Genomic DNA, 20647 nt, shown 5'->3' with positions numbered 1-20647 from the left:
TCCTTAATCCTCCTAGGCAGTTTCACAATAATAGCTGTCACATACAAAGCGCATGCAGAGTCTTTGCGTCCAAACCAGGGAGAAAATGTGATATTGCATATTTAAATGTATATATTTATTTTAATGTGCAGTATTCCATATATACATACTAGCAGTGATTTGTATGGACAGTACAGACATTTGATACATGCTATACAGATCATTGCAGGTATTGCTGAATACACAGCTAAATGTAAACATCTTCATAAATTCAGTCTCTGAGTGTATATAGCACAGTTGAATAGTCATACTTTCAAGACAGAGATGTCCAAATGGTATGATACCAAGGCCCTTTTTAATTTGTTAGGAGCCTGAGGATTCTACTGATTGCATATATTTGTTTTAATTTTATCAATAATAAATGCACACAGTCACATTTCTTGTACTTGCATCTTCCTTGATATAGGAATAAAAGATGTTGGCATTCACCAGCAATAGAAACCTGTAGTTGATCAGCGTTATCCTCCTCATTTACAGGTTCATTCCAGGTCTCTGAAACGCTGCAGTTAAGACACTCTTGAAATATTTGTAGTAGCGATTATTTGAATGTGGGATCACATAATACTTTTTTCTCCCTCTCATTTGAGAGGGAATTCTGCCTATAGTACAGATGAGTATAAAGTGTCTCAGATTATTTTTTAGGTTTAATAAAGTGTACTCTTCCTCATGGCATGTGCCCACTCAGGGTTACTATTTTACCTTGTCCCATGGTTCTGTACATTACTAAGTACATCTTATCTCATTCATGTAAGACTGTGTGGATGTTCTGAAGTCTTGCTTAAGTGCTTTGTGAAATTTGACTTATGCTTAAATGCTTTGCAGAAGCAAGTGCTTAAATGTCTTCAGTGGGTTAAACATGAACTTAAGTGTTTTGCTGAATCAGGGCCGCAACTGTGAAAGCCTGTTAAGGTAACTGAATTTTATACTGTTGTATATTTGGAAGCTGGGTTAATGTTGATCCAATATGAACAGGGCTTAAAATAGCAGTGTTGTGAAGATGGTCATAGAAACTTCTATAAACTCAATTTTTATTTTAAGAGTAGAGTCTACAGAATCTCAGTGTAGCTTTTTGGAAGTTAATTGAAGTTTTAACGCTCTAAATGCATGTTTGTCTTGACACAGGCTGTAACACACAGATTAGGTGAGCTGATTTTTGTCCTTGCATATAGTGGATAAATTTAAATAATTTATGGCCTGCGTAAATTCTCGAATAACAGAAGCTGATGAGTGAATTAAAAAAACAGTTTAAAAGCAACTAAATCTAAGAATGTTGAATGGCAGGATTCATTCTGAACAAATGCAAGATTAATCTTAGTCTTTTAGTCAGTGCCTAGGTACTGTGGTGATGGTTGTATTGGAAATCTCAGGGTAATGAAAAGGAAGACTTGTTAAAAAACTACTTTATAATCTAATTTCTTTTCACTTAATTCTTGTTTTATTTTTGAAACTGCTACTATTAAGAAGCCCAAACCCAGTAATTGTATAATTTACATTTTGGAAATCTTTCATATTGTGCTAGAATAGTCTTGTTTTAGCAACAAAAACAAATCCCTGCAACATTGTATAACTGGGTATTTTTTTTGTAAATGAAATATTTTCACATTTCATCCTTGCTCTTTCTCTCAACTTGAGCCTCATTTGTCTGTAAATGTATTGTATGGAACAGTGATGCTTAGACTGCGGTTTTCCAGCCACAAGTGGCTCTGTAAAGCGTCTTCTGCTGCACTTTGCAGCACGTGATAGTAAAACTGTGTGGTTTTAATTAATAACCAGTTAGGATGCTTTTACCATGTTATTAACCAATTAAGTTATCAACTTGCTCTATCTCTTAACTTATTTGCTGTGAGAATAATACAGTAACTAAATATTTCCCATCACAAAGTTTAAATATGAATAGTACTATAGTAAATGAAACAATAAATTTACACTACTGTGACTCTTTTTGGTAATGTTGATCACTAATTTGGCTCTTGAACCACTCAGGTCTGAGTATCACTGGTATAGAACAAAGATTTGAGTGTTTCAAGAAAATCTATTCATGAATATAAGCAAACTCAACTATTTGAGTGGGTTGGCTATAATTAAAAAATTTTAAGGAGAAGCTTTATTTTGGAATTTCTTTTGCTGAAAAATGCCAAATAAAATATCCTCGTAGAATTACCTTCCTTCTCCTGTTTTTTTGTTTTGTTTTTGTTTTTGTTTTTTTGGTCTCACTTTCCTATCTTTGTATTTTGTCATTTCTTACCCCAACCTTTCAATTTCTTTCTCTTTCATTCCCTTTCCATTTTGGTGTGTGATACTTCCTGGAATCCCTCCTTTTTTAATAATACTTAGTTGAGGAAGTATGGCTCTCTTCAGTCAGCTTTCATAAAATCACAGAAATTTATGTCTGAAAGGGATCTCAAAGTCAAGAAGTCCAGCCCCTTGCACTGAGTAAGGATCAAGTAAATCTAGACCCTCCCTGACAGGTTGTTGTCCAACTTGTTTTTAAAAATTTCTGTTGATAGGGATTCCACAACCTCTCTTCCAGAGCTTGACTACATTATACTGTAGTTAGAAAGTTTTTCCTAATATCTAACCTAAGTTGCCCTTCCTGCAGATTACGCCCATGACTTCTTGTCCTACCTTCAATGGATATGGAGAACAATTGATCACCATCCTGTTCCTTAACATATTTGAAGACTGTTATCAGGTCTGCCCTTTAAATTTGCACAGTTGTTTTAACCTTTCCTCCTAGGTCAAGTTTTCTAAACCTTGTAGCATTTTTGTTGCTCTCCTTTGGACTCTCTCTAGTGTGGTGCCCAGAATCAGACTCAATACTGGTGAGGCCTCAGCTGGACAACTACCTCCCATGTCTTACATGCAACAGTCCTGTTAATACATCCCAGAAAATTAGCCTTTTTTTTTTTACAACTGCATCACATTGTTGACTGTCATTCAATTTGTGATCCATTCTAACCCCAAGATCCTTTTCAGCAATACTACCACTTAGCCAATTATTCCCCATTTTGTAATTGTGCATTTGATTTTTGTTCCTAAGTGAAGTGCTTTGCACTCATCTTCAATGAATTTCATCTTGTTGATTTCAGACCAATTCTCCAGTTTGTCAAGGTACTTTTGAATTCTAATCCTGTTCTCCAAAATGTCCTTAGTCTGTTATCTGCAGATTTTATAAGCATACTCTCTACTCCATGATCCAAGTCATTTAGGAAAATATTGAATACTACTGGATCCAGGACTGATCCCTTTGGAGCTCCTTTTGATACACCATCCCAGTTTGACAGCAAACCACTGATAACTGCTCTTGGAGTATGGTCTTTTAACCAGTTGTTCACCTACCTTACAGTAAATTCATCTAGACTGCATTTCCTTAGTTTGCTTATGAGAATTCCATGTGGGACTATAGAATAAAATCGAGAGCTTTCATGTCTTCTGCTTTCCCCCTATTCACTTGGCCAGTAACCCTCTGAAAGAAGGAAATTAAGTTTGTTTAGTGTTCTTGACGGATCCATCCTGGCTATTCCTTAAATTCCTATTATCCTCTAGGTCAGTGATTTTCATCCTTTTTTCATTTGCAAATCCCTCAAAAATTTTAAATGGAGGTGTGGACCCCCAGGGGTTCATGGGCCACAGGTTGAAAACCACTGCTCTAGTTGCTTACAAATTGATTGTTTTAATAATTTGTTTCAGTATCTTTCCAGGTATTGAAGTTAGGCTGACTGGTCTATAATTTCCCAAGTCCTCTTTGTTCCCCTTTTAAAGACAGGTGCTATATTTGTCCTTCTCCAGTCTCTGGGATCTCACTCGATGCCCATGAGTTCTTGAAGATAATTGCTAATGGTTCCAAGATTGCTTCAGATTAGATATTGGATTTGGATTATTAAAGAGTGATTCTGAGCATATATTTCCTCACGGTTTATATGTCCTGCCCCTGCAGACCTCCCAGCTCCTACTGGGACATGTAGTTTGGTTTTGAGGCCCTCCTAAACCCTGACCCACTGCTAGTGGAACACCAGACCAACCATACTCTAGCTGCTTTTGGTTTCTCTCTTGTTTTGTGTTCCACTCCTTCTCCTCTTCATATCTGACCCCACTCCGGTGGTTTTTATCTTCTGTCTTCCTTACCTCTTGTGTCTTACTAACCTTAATCTGGTTCTCTTCTCCTCTTAATCATGCCTATGCTGCTCATGTTCTTGCTCAGCACTCCTGAACCATTGTAAAAAGAGACTGATGTATTCCTAGTCAGTTTCATTCTGCGGCTCCTGTTGAGCCATGGGTAAAATTTTTGAGAAGCGCAAATACAATCTGGTACTCGGAAGCGGATTTTTCTTTTCTCTCCTCTTTACTAAGTGCACCCCATAGCATCAGAGAATAAGAATATCTGAACAAGTTTTTTCCACATTCTAGCAGCAGAGAGAAACCGAAGAGTTCATCAGTTTCATTTCTGTTGGTTCTGCCTGTGTCACACTAGCCAGTTATTACATGTAGGAGCTTCAGCAGAGTGTGATCGTCCCTGTGGGAATGTTAATGCATAGTGTATTGGAAAAACTGGGATACCCTCAGCCTTGCTCTGTTTCTAAACCTCTCTAATATTTTATGGCATCTGACAACTCAAGTTCTCAAGAATGTGCTCACTACAGCTATATGTGGTGAGTCCTTGTTAGGTTGGGGATACCTCTGGCTGATGAAAAAACATGGGCCCTCTGCTAAGCTGACCTATTTAGGAGTGGGATAGATACACAGACTGGTGTTCCTCCAGTGTATCCTGTGGGAATCTAGATACGTCTGGGATTGATTATCAAGGCTATAGTGGTAAGGAAGCTGCAATCTGTTATTGGGCACCTTAACTTTGTATGCTGAGCGGTGGCCACAGGGTCATTTTGCGCATTTTGCACCAGACTGTCAGCTGCCATTGGGAATATCAAAGCCCAACCATTGTATAAGCTTAATGAAGAGGTGGAGGAGGATTTGGGGACTTGGGAACAGTTTCTGAATCATTTTAATGGAATGTCTTTTTGAAGGGAGGAACGGATTATAGAGGCACAGTTAGATCATTCGCTCTTACTTTTGATCAACATGAATAACTTAGTACTCAGCACCACAGTTAAAGCCCCTGCTTTACTCTCCGCTGTAGATGACCTGCCGGTGCCGTCTTCTCTCGGTGCAAATGTGAAAGGCTAATGCCAAAGACTGCCTGGGGATGCATGTCCTCTGATGTCTGCAGGCACGTCAGCAGTATGCCATGACAATGTATTCAGTCATAGCTGGTTCTCACCAACCCATCAAAATTACAACCTGGAATGTTACAACTCTTCACAGGTGTGGTTATCAGGTCACTGTCTCATGTGGACTGTCTTGGCATACCAATCTCAGGCCTAACGGAAGCAAGGCTGATAGATCACGGATGCCACAAGGTGGAAGATTAATTACTTCTGTATTCCAGCGGCCCCAACCATTTACAAGGGGTAGCATTACTACTTCGAGGCAAAGCCAAGTCCTTCTTGATAACCTGGATGCCCGGGTCTTCTCTGCTACTTATTGCACATCTTAAACATTGGCACGGTCACCTCGCTATCATAGTAGTCTATGCGCTGACAGAGAAATCTGTTGATTCAGTCAAAGATCTTTTCTATGATCAATTGGAATCTCTAGTACACACTGTCCCCCCCACATGACAATTTCGTGTTTTCAGGGAACGTAAATGCAGGTACTGGCTCCCTGCGAATTGGGCTTGAACAGGTCATTGGCCATTACAGTTCAGGTACACTCAACTATCAGCTGCTTTCTCACCTTCTGCGCTTCAGAATCTTTCGATTCTTGGGTCATGGTTCAAGCGGCAATGCATACACCAGATGTCATGGATCTCTCACGATGGCATCAATCAGAAGGAGTTGGACCACATCATCACACGTGTCAGGCATCTCTTCAACTCCTGTAGAGTATATCGTGGTGCAGAATGTGCCGCGAAAACAGATCACCACCCAGTGGTTACCTGCATGGCTTTGGTGCTCTGACAAGCGAGTAAGCCCTCTGCGATGAGGAAAAAGTTTGACATCGCTGCACTTCTCTGTGGGCCAGGTTTAGCCAACAGGTTTTGTATCAATGTCAGAAATAGATTCTCGGCTCTAGCTGACCTGCCAGATGATGTTGAGGTTGCCTGGTCTCTGTTCACCTCCATCCTCCACCAATCTGTCGAGCAGACAATTGGCTATTAGGCACCTAGCACACTGACCATGGTTATCAAAGGAGGCCTTCCAGACAGTTAAATTGAAGGCCACATTCCATCAGTGTGGTGATAAGCACACTTGTATTCAGCTGAAGTTAAAGTTCAACACCCTGGCACTCTGCAATCTTGAGGCATATTATAACCAAGTGGCAGATGATGAGTAGCCAGGGGTGACTTAAAGCTGGCATTCTGCATGATCTGCAACCTCAGCGGTCTCGAGGTAGTTACTATGAAAGGCATCTTGAACGACAGCCAAGGCCATCCAAGTAAATTGGATGACATCCGTTCTCGCTGGGTGGAACATTATCACAGTGCCCTGAATCACCCTCCAGCTGCCGCTTGTTCAGAGCTGGATGTTTTGGCAGCCACTGTGGTTTCAGACCCAGATACTTGTACTGATGCACCAGCGTTGGATGAAGTGTGCCATCCGTTAACTGAAAACGGACACTCAGCCAACACTGATGAGAGCTGCTAAAATGTGCTATTGACTCTGTAGCGGAATCACTTCTGGTGTGGAGAACTGGAACCTTGCCAACTGCCTGGAAGCACGGTATTGTGATCTCATTTCATAAGGGCAAGAGACCACACAGTGAATGTCAGAGCTTCAGCCCGATCACCTTGTTGTCCATGCCAGGGAAGGTGTTTGTGCATGTTCTGCTGGCGCGTTTGGAGCCCCTGCTACATCAGACGCGTTGCCCCCAACACTCAGGCTTTACGGGGGACAGGTTCAATTAGACATCATTTTGGTCCTTTGCTTATTGTCGGAGATGCATGAAGAGTTTAAGAGGCTCCTATGTGTAGCGTATGTCAATCTTAAGGCTTCATTTGATTCAGTTGACCAAGTCACACTATGAAAGGCCTTAAAGGAGGTAGGTTTCCGAAACGCTCTGCTGGACTTGATTAGCAAGCTGCATAATAGAACCACTGCCCATGTACATTTGGGGAATTGGATGTTGGCACCTTTTAAATCAGTATCTGGTGTCAGGCAGGGCTGTGTCTTGGCCCCTGCACTCTTTCATTTGTCGGGCAGTGGATTTTGTAATACAGTATTCTATCAGGTCCATAGGCATTAAGATTGGTGATCTCTCACTCTCAGAGCCTGACTATGCCAATGACGATGTTCTTCTAGTACAGAGCCCTGACAGGTTTTGTGAGGCACTCCAGCAAATGGAGGAGGAGTTGGCTAAGGTTGGCCTCCATGTTTTGTGGTCAAAGACAAAGCTGTAAAATCTAGGACCAAGTCCACCGTGACTCCAATTTCTTTGAATAATGAAACTGTTGAAACAGGCCTCAGCTTTTGCTGTTTGGGGTCTATACTCACCAGTTCATTCCAACTCTCACATGGAGATTCTCCATCAGATGGGTATCACAGCGTCTGCCATGGGGCATTTACAATGAATATGGACTCAACATCAGCTCAGCATGACAACCCAGTTTAAAATCTATTTGAGCTGTATCCTTTCGATACTGTTGTATGGTTGCGAAACAGGACACTGTGTGGCTCAGACTGGGCAAAGCTGGAGGCTTTCCACACAAAATGCCAACATTGTATATTGGGCATAGAGTGGAATGACTTAATTTGTAATGCAGATGTTTACGATCGCTCCAGTCTACAGATTACTGGGACCATTGTCCTCAGACTGTCTTACACTTTTTGGACTTGTCACAAGAATGCCACAAGATATTCCCATGACTACTGTTCTTGAATGGTTTGTAACATCTGGGATAAAATTCGACCGACTGGGGTGTGTCAGTGGCCCAGAGGCAGACCCCCTATTACATCAGTTCATCAAGTCTGTTCTGATGTTAGACTCTCAGGCTGTCAAGCCCTTACAGTTGCACAGGAATGGACCAAATAGTGAATGATCACTACAGCTGACTGTTCCACTAAATGTTGAAGAAGAAGAATAAGAAGAAGAATTATAGATTCATTCAGATGCACGAGGAGGAATAAGTTTGGAGGAATTTTACTGAGGGGGGTGGTGTGCCCAGAAGGGCCCTCAGATTGGATACAGAAATATGTAGTAAAGAATATAACATTCCTGGAATTCTTTCCCATTTTGGTAACTATAAAGTGTTTAGGGAACGGATTTTGCAAACAAAAGTGCATTTTTGAAGTGACAACATGCAATGATGCATATTCTCAATCGCCAGTCCTTCCGATTACCTAAGGCTCTGAAGTTGGTAAGAGCTTTTGTAAAACAATCTTTAAATCTTGACGTGGTTTTCCGCCAAACCTGTTCCCAGGATCAATAATGAAATAGCCGATGCATTGTCATGATTCAGGTGGATGAATTTCAGGACCCGGCATCTTGACCCAACAAGGAGCCAGAATGGATGCCAATAGCATTCTGAAATCTTGGCGTATGATGGAATAGTACAGAGATTGGTAGCACCACAGCCGTTTAGGGCTGATGGCAGGAGTTTTTAACCATTTTGTGCAATTTCAGAGGAGGGGGAGGGCCTGTCAATGATATCACTTATTCTGGAAGATCAGAAACTTCAGTACATTGTGTCTGGCAACCTGTGGGCTGGCATCTTTGGTCCCTTCTCATGCCTTACGTGTGCCAGTAGAATAAGGGGTTACCCAGATCCGTGTAGTGGGTTCTTAGTTTGGAGCTTTTTAGTAGCGTAGCCTCAAGACATGGGCCCCAGAGAGGATTGCTGTGGTCCAATCACTGTTCAGACGCTTGGGGATGTGGTGCAAGTTCTCACCTAAATATGCAGAAGTAGACAGGAGTCAGCCTTGTTCAAGACTGCATTCCTTGTAGTTTTTTGGAACTTTTAGAATGAGTGAGCTAGCACTTGGGTCAATGAGGGATACTTTGAAATGGGCTTTGGAGTAGAGGAATTTACACTGGGAGGTACAATCAGTTGTCTTGGCCCTGAGGCCCCCCGTACAGGGGATGAGGTGAGTCCATCATACTACAGGAGGGGAGTGAGGCCAGAATTTGCCCACTAAGGACTTAGAGAGAAGAGACCGATTGAAGAGGGGCCCCTCTTTATTCTTGGTGACGGAAGGCCCCTCGCAACATACCAACTTGTTAGTTTTCAGAAAAGGGCTTTTAGGGTTCACATGACTGGTAGCATAATTTGGTCCCCACTCATTCCAGAGCAATGACATTCAAGTGCATATGGGACATATGTGAGAACCGAGGTAGAGAATCTGAACTAATTTTACTGTTTCCAATTTCAGAATCATGCAAATAGACCAAGCAAACAGTAGTGTGGATCTGTAGGTACAATATTGTATACTGGATGCACAAGTGGGCTTTCAGATCATCTGGCAGTTCACATCTGTGTCTAGGTAGGGTGGTAGTCCTGAGCTAATGTGGATGACAGAGCATGCTATGGGAACAGTTGATTCCCCTTGTACACACTTTGGCAGCCTAGGAGCAGAAACTGATTGCAGTTATTGTTCTCTTTGTTGAAAACTATTTGTGAAGGTATAAGGGAGTTGAATTGATGCTCAGAGTTAAGGGTGATGTGGTGCAGATCCAGGAGTTTTTCCCTGGGGTGACAATTATTTGGTCTCATATGTTGCAACATAGGATATAGAAGGGGGCCATGAATCCTCCTTGGGTCAATATAATGGGCAGGTATGTGAATTGGGAGGTGGCTAAATTCATATGTAACCAAGGGAGTTTGATGATTTCTCATTGGGACATATCTTAGTGGCACCTGAATTATTCAGGGAAAATTGAGTACACCTGTTTCTCTAATATTAAGGGAGGAATCAGTCAATATCTAGGATCCTGTCAGGGACAGGGTGGGAGGAGGTAGCCAAGCATATGTGTACTCATTATGTAAGGGATATGGTTATTGGATAAAATGGATTAGAAAAGGATTTGAAGGGAAGCATCACTTAAGAGAGCTGAGTAAAGGGGTATTTGGGGCTCCTAAGTCTGCTACAGTGTGGAGCTGACCACCCTCTTTTTTTTTCTGTTCTCTCTTAAAGCTGATACAGCAGGGAGTGGCCCTCCCTCCTTTCATAGCCCCATTTTATCTCATATGAGAGGAGGATGGTGGGGGTCCAGCAGCAGGATGGCTGGAAGCAGGTTGGACATTAGGTGGAAATGATTAGGGAAATGCCTGCATTGTACTACTTTTTGCCAGGTACTTGAAAATATTTTAAGTGAATAAAATTGCGGCCTAATTAAACCATATCCATAGCCTCCTGTCTTTCTTCTGGCGTGGCTGGACAATGTTCTGGTATTCTTTTTGGTTTCTTATTTCCTCTTCCATTGGCTCGGTAGCTGCTCTTCAAATTGTCCCCGCTGAGTTGTATTAAGTATAATTTAAATACTCCTGATTTGTTCATTTGAGACTCTTTTTAAAGCAGAATGATGTGATGGCTAGATTTTGTATTGTAATAAAATACATGTTAATATGGCTCACTGTATAACAGTTAAAACAGTTTGAGTTAGTAATTGAATGTTGTTACATATACACATCATTGTATGTATACATGAATGCCAAGGTGTATATGATTTATCTGCAACAATTTTATGGTAATAATAGAATGTCAAATATATTGTCATGTCTAATGTATGGTATACTAGTCCAGTGTAAATTCAGGACTTCTATTAAAAAAAAAACCAGAACTCTTCAAAACTTTGGAAGTATCTGAGTTAATTTTTTTAAAGCATAGTAGTCCATTGGGCTGCCAAGAAGAAAACTATGGTAAGTTGCATCTATAAAATCAACAGATGTTCAAGATTTTGAGTACTTGCGTAGTTTGTCAAGTCAGTAGTTCTGCACACACTAAGTGTCAACTGATCAGTACTTAACATTGCTATACATCACATCTTTACACAATATATGTATCTAGTGCCTTGTGTATTGTTTGTATTTGTGTACAGTGTCTATTGTATTAAAAACTGTTACAGTTTGTAGAATGTTCTGTGGTGATGTTCCTGGGTGCTTAGTGCTTTTGAAAATCAGGCCATGTATTTAGGTGCCTAATATGGCCTTATGAGCCTAGCTTTTAGGCCCTCATTTTTGACAATCTCGACCAAGTCAACCGGCACAGTAGTGCTAACACTTATTAAAGTGGCATATCTTGTTTAAAGTGCACGGTAAGAGTGTGATGGGAAACACGGAAAGGTGGAATATGTGTACCCTTATACAGTGAGGCAGTGATATATTTCATTGCTCTTCTTTCTAAACTGCAAAATACTAAATAATTCGGATGATTCGTTTTTAAAAGGGCAGGTTTGCCAAGCAAACTTATTCTTTCTGTGTCCAGAGGAAAAATGTTTAATTTTATATATTTTTATATCTATATCGATATCGATATCGATATAGATATACACACACACACATACATACGCGCACACACGCGTATATAATATATTAATTCATTCTTATATGTATACCTTCCTACTAGTTTTCCTTAGGCACTACTAATGCTGAACCAAACTAGTTCACTAAAAAGCTGCTTCTGCTAAACTACATAGAGAGATGATCTAGCTCTCTTAGACTATTAATGAACTTTCATCACTTGCATGTTAGGATGTTCTCTGGAATGCCTGATTTCTCTCACTTTTAATGCAATGATTTGTGACTTTTGTTTCTCATCTTTCCTGTCTGTTTGACTCTTGTGTTTGTGCTTTCCACTTCACAGGCATGCAGTATGGTGGATATATTAATAATCAAGCTAGCTCTGCACCAGCTCCCTTGTCATCAAGTTCAGATGATGAGGAAGAGGATGAGGAGGATGAGGAAGCAGGTCTGCTTTAGCTTTACACCAGTATATTGCTTTTTTTCTACCCAAGTTTTGTATTCATATTTCCACCTCCTTGAATTATTAAAATTAAAAATTTAAACCCAAAAGTAGTTGCAAGTCTTCAGACATCTAGCAAGCTAAGGGAAAATTTACAACTCTTGTATGAATGTGGTAGTGAAAAATGGAGTGTAGTAATTGGCAATTGTTCAGTACAATGTTTTTTTCCTCTGAGGTAACATGCATCTTTGTATTATATAGTGTAAAGGTTGCACTTCACAAGGCTGTTTTAATTTCAGTATGCTAACTTTCAGCAAACTTGTAATGTTCTAATGGAATGTGTTTGGATGTAGAGTTTTTGGATGATGATTGGTTTAGCTCTGTTACGGCTATATATGTAGATATTTTACCACCTATGATAGTTAAATTTATCAGGTTTTTTTATATTTCTCCTTCTAAGTATAGGAAACATTGTAAATAGTGTAATAAAGGAAAATATGTTGTAATATAGTAAATACCGGTATTATTTTTAAGGCAATAAGTGTATATGGAACCCATCCTCTAGTACTCTTCAGTATCAGGAAAGACAAGTCTGTTTTAGTTTTAGGAGACAGAGAAAGGAAAATAGTAAAACTCCTGATGTACTCTGTCTAGTGACTTAAGCTCAAGATCATCCTCTCTCTCCTTTTCTGATGTGCCAGTGAGCAGTATGATATCACCAATGCCTCTTGGCATGGCTTTTGGGACGATAGTCTTTATAAAGAAAAATATAGATCTCCGAGAAAGTGATTGCCATGTTTCTGTTGGCCCACAAGTAGTTCATCTCCACATCTATTGCAAAATGATAGACCTTCAGAATTTGGCACACTTTAAGAAAGTTCTGCCCCTCTCCACTCAACCTTTGTTGTGATATTTCATTTCCTTTAAAAAAAGAGAGAGAGAGAGAGATGTAACAGAGTATTGGTTTTGTGCAATTTCATAATGGAGCCTTAATTATGTGTAATAGAGTATTTGTCCACAGTCACTTACCTGAAAGTATTTAGGGTGACAGATAAAGTGAGACCAAAGCTGTCCTCCCTTTTTCTTGTGAGGTCTTAACCCTGTTTGTCTTTATGGATTATCTCTCCCAAACCCTTGTGGATAATTTAGAGAGGTCACTTACTTTGAAAACTGTTTTACTTCTGGCAGTTTGTTTGGGTAGGATTGTTGGGAGTTTCAGGCTTTTCACTGCAAGGATCCATGTTTGTTTTTTATCAGAATGGTTTAGTTTCAAAACTAGTTCAAAGTTTTCTGATAGTTTCTCAGGTCACTATTTGTTTTTCTTGCTCTGCATGAACCCTAAAAGAGAAGTAGATCTACAGCCTTGATGGTGAGGAGAGTGTTAAATATCTCCTTTAAGAGAGCCCTCTTGAGAGAGTGAGATATGTAACCATTGATTCATCCTACTGGTAAACATATGCAACCTCTTGTATGGTTTACTACTAAGTGTGCTGTTGGTTTTGAGGATTATGGGGAAGTCCTACTGTTAAAAGCTGAAGAGGCTCCAGGCTCAATTTATGCTTATTTCATAAGGACATTCACTGCTTTGGGGGTGTAGAGAATGGTTACTTCTCTGGAACAATGTACAGGAGCCACACTGGAAGCGTATTTCTATGCTTTTACCAGTCGTCAATGCCTTTACGTACTGCTCCTGCAAGTGCCTCTTTTGAAAAAAATGCTCAGCAGGCTGTTAGTCATGAAAGTTTTACTCAGCTGTTGTATGCTGTATAGAAGTTTGTTTTCTGCAGTGATTTAGAAGGATATTTTGAGAATAATTTCTTGTCTCTGATTTGTTTGCTTGTGTCTTACACCAGCTCATGTATCCTACCCATTGAGTTCAGTTGGAGGTGCTCTTTCATTGAAGGTTTTTTGTTCAGAAAGCATTTAACTGAGCATCAAGAAGTGTTTCTTGAGAGTTCTCTTAACAAAAAGGCATACCTAGAGTAACATTCCCCCCACTCCTCCAAAGAAAAAGATTGTTTTTGCAATCCCCATGTATTAAAAAAAAGACTAATTGTTAGCATTTTGCAGAGGCCAGAATCTATTTCTGAATGAAATTAAATTAATCCGTTTAGTCTTCAGAGTTTTTGAAAATTAAAATTGAATAAAAGCAGAATTCAGGTTTGTTGGTGAATGATCTTAAATGAAATCTTTATCCTGCTTAATTTTAAATTGTTTATCCCTATCTTATTTTATAAATCTGAGGAATGTTTTCTGCTAAATTGTTCTTTATAACAGTTGCTCTCTATGTAATCTGATTATCTAGTTTGTTACCTACTTAGAAGTGATGCTGAAGAAAGGTGGTAAAATATGTATAATTATGTTACTAGCATTATCAGTTTTTTAACCAATAATATTTGTACATTGGTCATTAGATGTTCATTGTAAATTTTTTGTCAAGATTAAGAAAGGATAAATTTTGACGTTTACTCTCACAAATAGCACTACTTAATTCTAGGCTCACTGCTTTTGTTGACTTCAATGGGAACAGAATTGGACCCTCTATCACAGGGGTACTCAAACTGGGGATAAGGACCTCTCAGGGGGTCATGAGTTTATTACAAGGGGGTTACGTGCGGTCAGCCTCCACCCAAACCCCGCCTTGCATCCAGCATTTATAATGGTGTTAAATATATAAGAAAGTGTTCTTAATTTATAAGGGAGGGTTGCACTCAGAGGCTTGCTATGTGGAAGGGGTCACCAGTACAAAAGTTTGAGAACTACTGCTCTATCACTTCAAGCAGAATAATACCATTAAAGTCCTGGCAACAAAATGCCACTTTATTTTGCTTAGACTAGATATTGCATGTAGGGGACTTTAATAGTAGGTCTGTTTCTTAGATTTCACTGTATTGAACTAAAGAGTCAGAGGTACAAAATAGATTCTTCCTTGTGCAACAAGTATACCACTACAGTGGTAGAAATCTGGTTACAAAAGTGTCTCAAATTCCAGCTGCAGTGATTGCAGAACAAACCACAGAACCCGATGGCAACATTACAGTTTATGGTATCAACGACATTTTGTGTATATTGTACTGATGGTTATCTTGTACACTGTTATTCGAGTCACTTAGTACATGATACTGGAAGAGTATCAGAGGGGTAGCCATGTTAGTCTGGATCTGTAAAAGCAGCGAAGAATCCTGTGGCACCTTATAGACTAACAGACGTTTTGGAGCATGAGCTTTCGTGGGTGAATACCCTTGCATCCGACGAAGTGGGTATTCACCCACGAAAGCTCATGCTCCAAAACGTCTGTTAGTCTATAAGGTGCCACAGGATTCTTTGCTGCTGATACTGGAAGAGTCGGTAATTTGGAGGGAACTCTGTTACTAATATGTAAGGTATACAAAGAAATGAATACTGTTATAATCCTGATTCACCAAGATAAGTGACTAAATTTAAGCATGTGAGGATTCCTATTGAAGTCAAATAAATATGTAAGTACCTCGCTGAATCAGAGCCCAGTCATAGGTTGGTATCAGTAAAATGCAACATGTCAGAATAATAGTATGGAGTAGTGCAATCAACAAAATATGCCTTGCAATGGGGGGGGGGAAATCTGTAGACCTGCTCAGAATTCTCAGTATATGTTGGCTCTCTGATTAATTTTTCAGGGGGTAGGGACAGTACATAAAAGATCTTCAGGGCGATGGGGTCAAACGTTTCTTATAGGATATGAGGAGTCATATTCTTCTTTTCATCATGTTAGACTTATTAGTAGAACCATTACACAGAAAACCTGAGATGTTTCTCTCCAACTATAATCCTCTTTCATACTGTATCTTTCTCCTAGAGTTGGCCTGGAGAACTTTTGTAGAAGAAACCAAAAATAATTCAGATTTAATTACGTTTTTAACATGACACTGGGAAAAAAAAAGTTAACATCTGTGCTTCCAAGCTGCCATTCATCTCTCAAAGATCTTCACATTATTCTTTGGAGATATGTACTTTGACTTCGTTGTATTCATTAAAATATATATATATTAATTTCTGCTTCATAGCTATTGATTTTATGCCAGTACTACCTAATTAGAGTGCTACACCTTGAGATATATATTTTTCATGCTTAATTTTAGCATGAAATTTTGCATAGTAATCAGTTTTTGCTATGCATTCATTAAAGTGAAGCTTTGAAGTGTCTGCTTTATTCTGCCATATAGTCTGATCATTACATAGTGACATCTTAATGAATGACTAGTGCAAACTGATTTGATATCTGATTGATAGTGTGGATTGATACAGTAAATTGTAGGGAATCTAATTTACTGTTGAATAAATGAGAAATATTTTCTGCAACTAACCTGTGACATCAGAACATTCACAAAACTTGACCTACCTTAAATGAATATAATTGGGTAGTAGTGTCCTCTTAGAGTGTGTGCACCTACCATATTTTGTTGAGCTTGGAAATAATCTCCCCTTTTGGCTTTTAATTAGTGTTGATTAACCAAATTTACAGAAGCTATGCTGCTGCTGAATAAACAAGAATTTTGTTTGCTTCAGCTCCTAGGATTTTTCACCTAATTGGGGGAAAAAAGAGAAAACTTGGTAGGGAAAGAAATGTTGTTTTTCAAGCTCATGAGTGAATATAACAAAGGAAGGTGTTTACTAAGTTCACAAGTTTATTTTTAATTAACACTATACTTTAAAACAAATTTTAAAGAGGCAAATAAAACTTTGTTCCTAAGAGTAACTGATTTTGAAAGTTGAGTTTAAGCCTTGTTTTACACCCTAGTTAAAAACTTCATAGAAATAGTTATAATTGAAATGCCAAAGTAATCATTACAATAGTGGTGTCTCCATTTTCTAGTAATGTTGTCTCCCACATGCATTTCACTCTGCTCCTATGCATGAAACACTTTCCCCATTCCAGTTTGCTAAGCCAGCATGCTCTCTCCATTAATGTCTTTCTGAAACCCACTTTGGCTTCACTAGGAAGGATGAGTTGTAGTAGCTGGTAACCTTGAGGCAGCAGTGGAGGAATCTCTTAAGGCCTTCCATCCTGTCTCTCCCATCCACAAAAATTGTATGTAGCTTTGTTTTGTCTGAACACTTACGTGTACTATTTTCTTTGTGTTGCATTTTGTGACTTGTAGTTCAGATACCAGATTTCAGAGGCCAAAATTATCCATTTGTGTTTTTGTTTCTAAGGAGCAGGCATACAAAGTGTCTCTACTCTCCTGTCCTATTCTTGTGGCAAATGTATATGAAACTGCACTAACAAACGCTTTTGAAACATTTTCTTATTTTTATTTAATGTATTACAATCCAGATAATCAGTTAAATAGAGAATAAGTATGTGGCACTAGGAAGAATTAATTATGCATCAGTAGTCTACGCAATTTTAAAAAATTACTCTTTACCTGACTTATTTTATTAGTGTGTTTAGGTATGCCTTTTGTCTACACCAGATTTTCCTCTGTTACGGCTAGGGCAGAGAACTGTAATAAGCAATATTCAGTAGAGTGTATTAGAGCTTTTGCATTTAACAATAAAACAAGCCACTCTTTATTACAACAGCATATGAAAGGAGGGACGTTGGAAAATTTCAAATGAAACGGTTACTTCAAAACACTCTATCCAGCACTCTCAACTTAGGCAAAACTCCCTTCGAAGACCTTTGGAAGTCTCCCATGATATGGGAGTGCTGAATGCTGCCATTGAGGCAGTATAAATAGAAATGCTTTAAATTACCTGAATTCTTTTAGATTAAAAAGAATTTATAAATGGTTGTCTAAAAACCTTTTTGAAATAAGAAATAATTTTAATTTTATTTTTGTCCTTATCCATTTGTTGCTTTTTCCATATTTTCTGAATACCAAATTGGCTATATTTAGGTATGATCTTTGTGTTTTCCAATAGTAATATCTTTGTTGGATTCTTAGTACAATATTTTTCCTGTATCTCTCTAACAGTTTCTTAATAGAAGTTTAAGAAACAATGTTCTCTGAAGACCTGTCCTCACAGAAGTTTGCCATTGCTTAAAGCAAATCTTTGTTTTATTTTTGTATTTATTTTTAGCTATTGACAGCTCCTCCACTACTAGCAGTGCCTCTCCTGTTATCAACAATTATGATGCCCTTGAAGGAGGTGGATATCCAGGTGAGCTTTTTGCTGCATGTTAATTCTGAATTGTTGTTGTTAATGTATAACAAAACAAAGTTAGTTTTATAATATACAGTTCTAGTTTTTCAGGTTGTTCTTTTTAAAAAACATCACCCATTTCCTCTTACTCTAGATTCCCTGTAATCTCATCATGGATTCCTGCTTATCCTTAATGCCTCCCTTTCAATCATCAGCAATGAGATATCCATTAAATTATAAATTGTGTGATTCACAATTCAGCTGTCTTGTTATTACAAAACATTTATATAGCACTATAGAGTTGAGTAGCATTTTACTCATGTCAGCTTTGATTCTTTCCTGTGGGCACCCACTGCTTGAGAGAATTTATCTTTTTGAGGTGGGATGAGGGTGCCAGGTTTAAATTTCTCTGCAACCATCCCCAGAGTCTCTGGTCTTGTCAACTTTCCCGGCTTGCACAGGCCAACTCTTGCCCCTTAGGGAGGTTGTTGCAGGTGACTTGCACTACCATGCCTCTACTCCAGGTAGACCTTCTAGCCTCTATTCACCCTGGCGGTGGATGATAGTTTAAGGTGTATTATTCCACATGTTAAAGTTGCTGAGCTGTTGTGCCAGTTTCAAAACTGCTATTTTTTCCCCCTCTGAGAGCTATTGAGACATCTCAGTCCATAATCAGTATGCTATGCTTCTGTTTCTTGTCCAGTCTACCTCTCCTTACCACTTTGTAACAAACTATCTGAATAGTAGCTGCGTGCTACAAATAACTCCAGCCTTTTAAAACAGTTAGGCCATATTCTGTCCTTGGATACATATGTGGGGCTTACATTGACTTCAACAGAAATCCCATGTACACCCTTGAAGACAGAATTAGCCTCTTAATAAAATTTAGAAATCTCATCATGGGTGACTAAGAGAGGCTACAGATCAATAAGTCTTGGTGCAGTTTGCAGGGCAGGGGAGATTTGAGAGCATGAGCAGTCTTGGAGAAAAAAATATAATTAAGGGGATTTTATTTTTTATATTTTTGCAATTTATTTTCTCTTACCTTTCTATTAAAAAGGGGAAACTATAAAATGACATTATGAAGTTCCAATTGCTTAGTAGATCAGATGCATTTAATTAAATGCAGAGGAGAGTTAGAAAACAGTGCTCCCCAGTGTATTGCCCCCGGTACTAACAGCGAGAAACTTTTTTTCTGCTGTTTTACAATATCCATTTGGTCAATGCAGAGAAATTTTTGGGTTGTTTCTTTATAATTAACAAAAGCATTATTCTCATGATCAGCTGCTGTATTTTGCTTCTTATTGTATTTAAATGCAGTAGACAGATAATTTTAAAAAATATTTGTTTTCCCTATCCTAGAAACAAATTCTGCGGCAAGTAGTCCAGCTCCTACTCCTCAGACATCAAGGACGCCTAAGCCCTTTGGTTACGGATACCCAACTCTTCAACCTGGATACCAGAATGCAACACCATCTACTTCTGCTATGCAGCCCAGTAATCCAGGCCACCATTCTGGGTTTCAGCAATATCCTCAAGTGAGATTTTTAATTGAGAAATTATTTGATGTTTCTTTTCAATCCTTTTATAAAGCTTATAGTGATGTGCCTTTGACATAGTTCCCAATAGTCTCTCTTAAAAATGAGTAGTTTTAAATGTGAGAACTGTAAATATCAAGCAAGTCTGAATATTGATGTAGTAGCTCTAACTTCAAAATAATGAATGAGATGGCTACTTGAATTATTGGGGAGAGGACCAACAAATTGCTGTAGCCCATGCAATTACTTGTTAACTTTTACGGGGGTGGGGGGAACTTTTTAAATTTGAATATTTTAAGCTTTTATTAAATTGTTATTTTTGAAGGAGAAAGAAACTGAAGATTTGTTATAGTTAAACATTCAATAAAGAGGAAGACCAGTAATTTCCCAATATACAATCCAAAATTCCCATTGATCTGTGTACAGTAGTACTAGATGACAGTATACCCAAAAGACAGTACTTTTTCACTTTGGGGAATGCAGATTGGTTAGTATAAGCAAAAATTCTTCTAAAGGAAAAGGAAAGCATAGCTCTGTTTAACCTAATGTTTCCCTTTCTGTGCTTGGTTCATAGTCTTAACCCCTCCATACTTTATTAATAAAAAACAATTGGGCATTCACCTGGAAACTAAGATTAGAGCCAAAGAGATATTTTTAAAAGCTGTTTTACAACCTTCTTTGTGATAATACTACACTTTGTTGACTTCAGGCAGTTATGGGTAATGAAATTGAAGCATTTTTTAATTTTAAAAAATAAAATTCGATTAGATTTTTGTTTTAAATTGAGAGAGCTTTTACAAATACTTATTTAAAATAATCTTTCTAAATGCTACAGAAACAAGGGAATGCACAATGTAGTCTGGGGTTTACCCCGGATTGGAGAGAGAGAATAGAATGTATAGCCTGTTTTTCTGGTTTGACAAAAGAAAAAAGTGACCTCTTTAGAAGAGGGGGGAAAATATCAGTTTTCTTGTAATATCTGGGCTGATTTAC

The 20647-nt window shown here is 38.6% G+C and overlaps 1 protein-coding gene across 6 annotated transcripts in view; it reads left to right on the top strand.

The window, feature by feature from the left end:
- SEC24B (SEC24 homolog B, COPII coat complex component) overlaps positions 1 to 20647 on the top strand; it is an 86856-nt gene that overhangs the window by 23503 nt on the left and 42706 nt on the right. For 3 of the 6 annotated variants that reach the window (XM_045019194.1, XM_045019193.1, XM_045019192.1), the window contains exons 4-6: positions 11892 to 11996; positions 18054 to 18134; positions 19479 to 19654. In XM_045019194.1, coding sequence (XP_044875129.1) covers positions 11892 to 11996; positions 18054 to 18134; positions 19479 to 19654 — 362 coding nt within the window. Of the gene's footprint in view, positions 1 to 6908; positions 7135 to 10338; positions 10382 to 11891; positions 11997 to 18053; positions 18135 to 19478; positions 19655 to 20647 lie in introns of those variants that run through there. The other 3 variants (XM_045019197.1, XM_045019196.1, XM_045019195.1) reach the window with 3 other exon arrangements.

Source organism: Mauremys mutica, chromosome 5 (assembly GCF_020497125.1).
Source record: "Mauremys mutica isolate MM-2020 ecotype Southern chromosome 5, ASM2049712v1, whole genome shotgun sequence".
Classification (NCBI taxonomy): domain Eukaryota; kingdom Metazoa; phylum Chordata; order Testudines; family Geoemydidae; genus Mauremys; species Mauremys mutica.
Note: the sequence above shows the minus strand (reverse complement) of the source record. Positions and strands in the feature narration are given on the sequence as shown.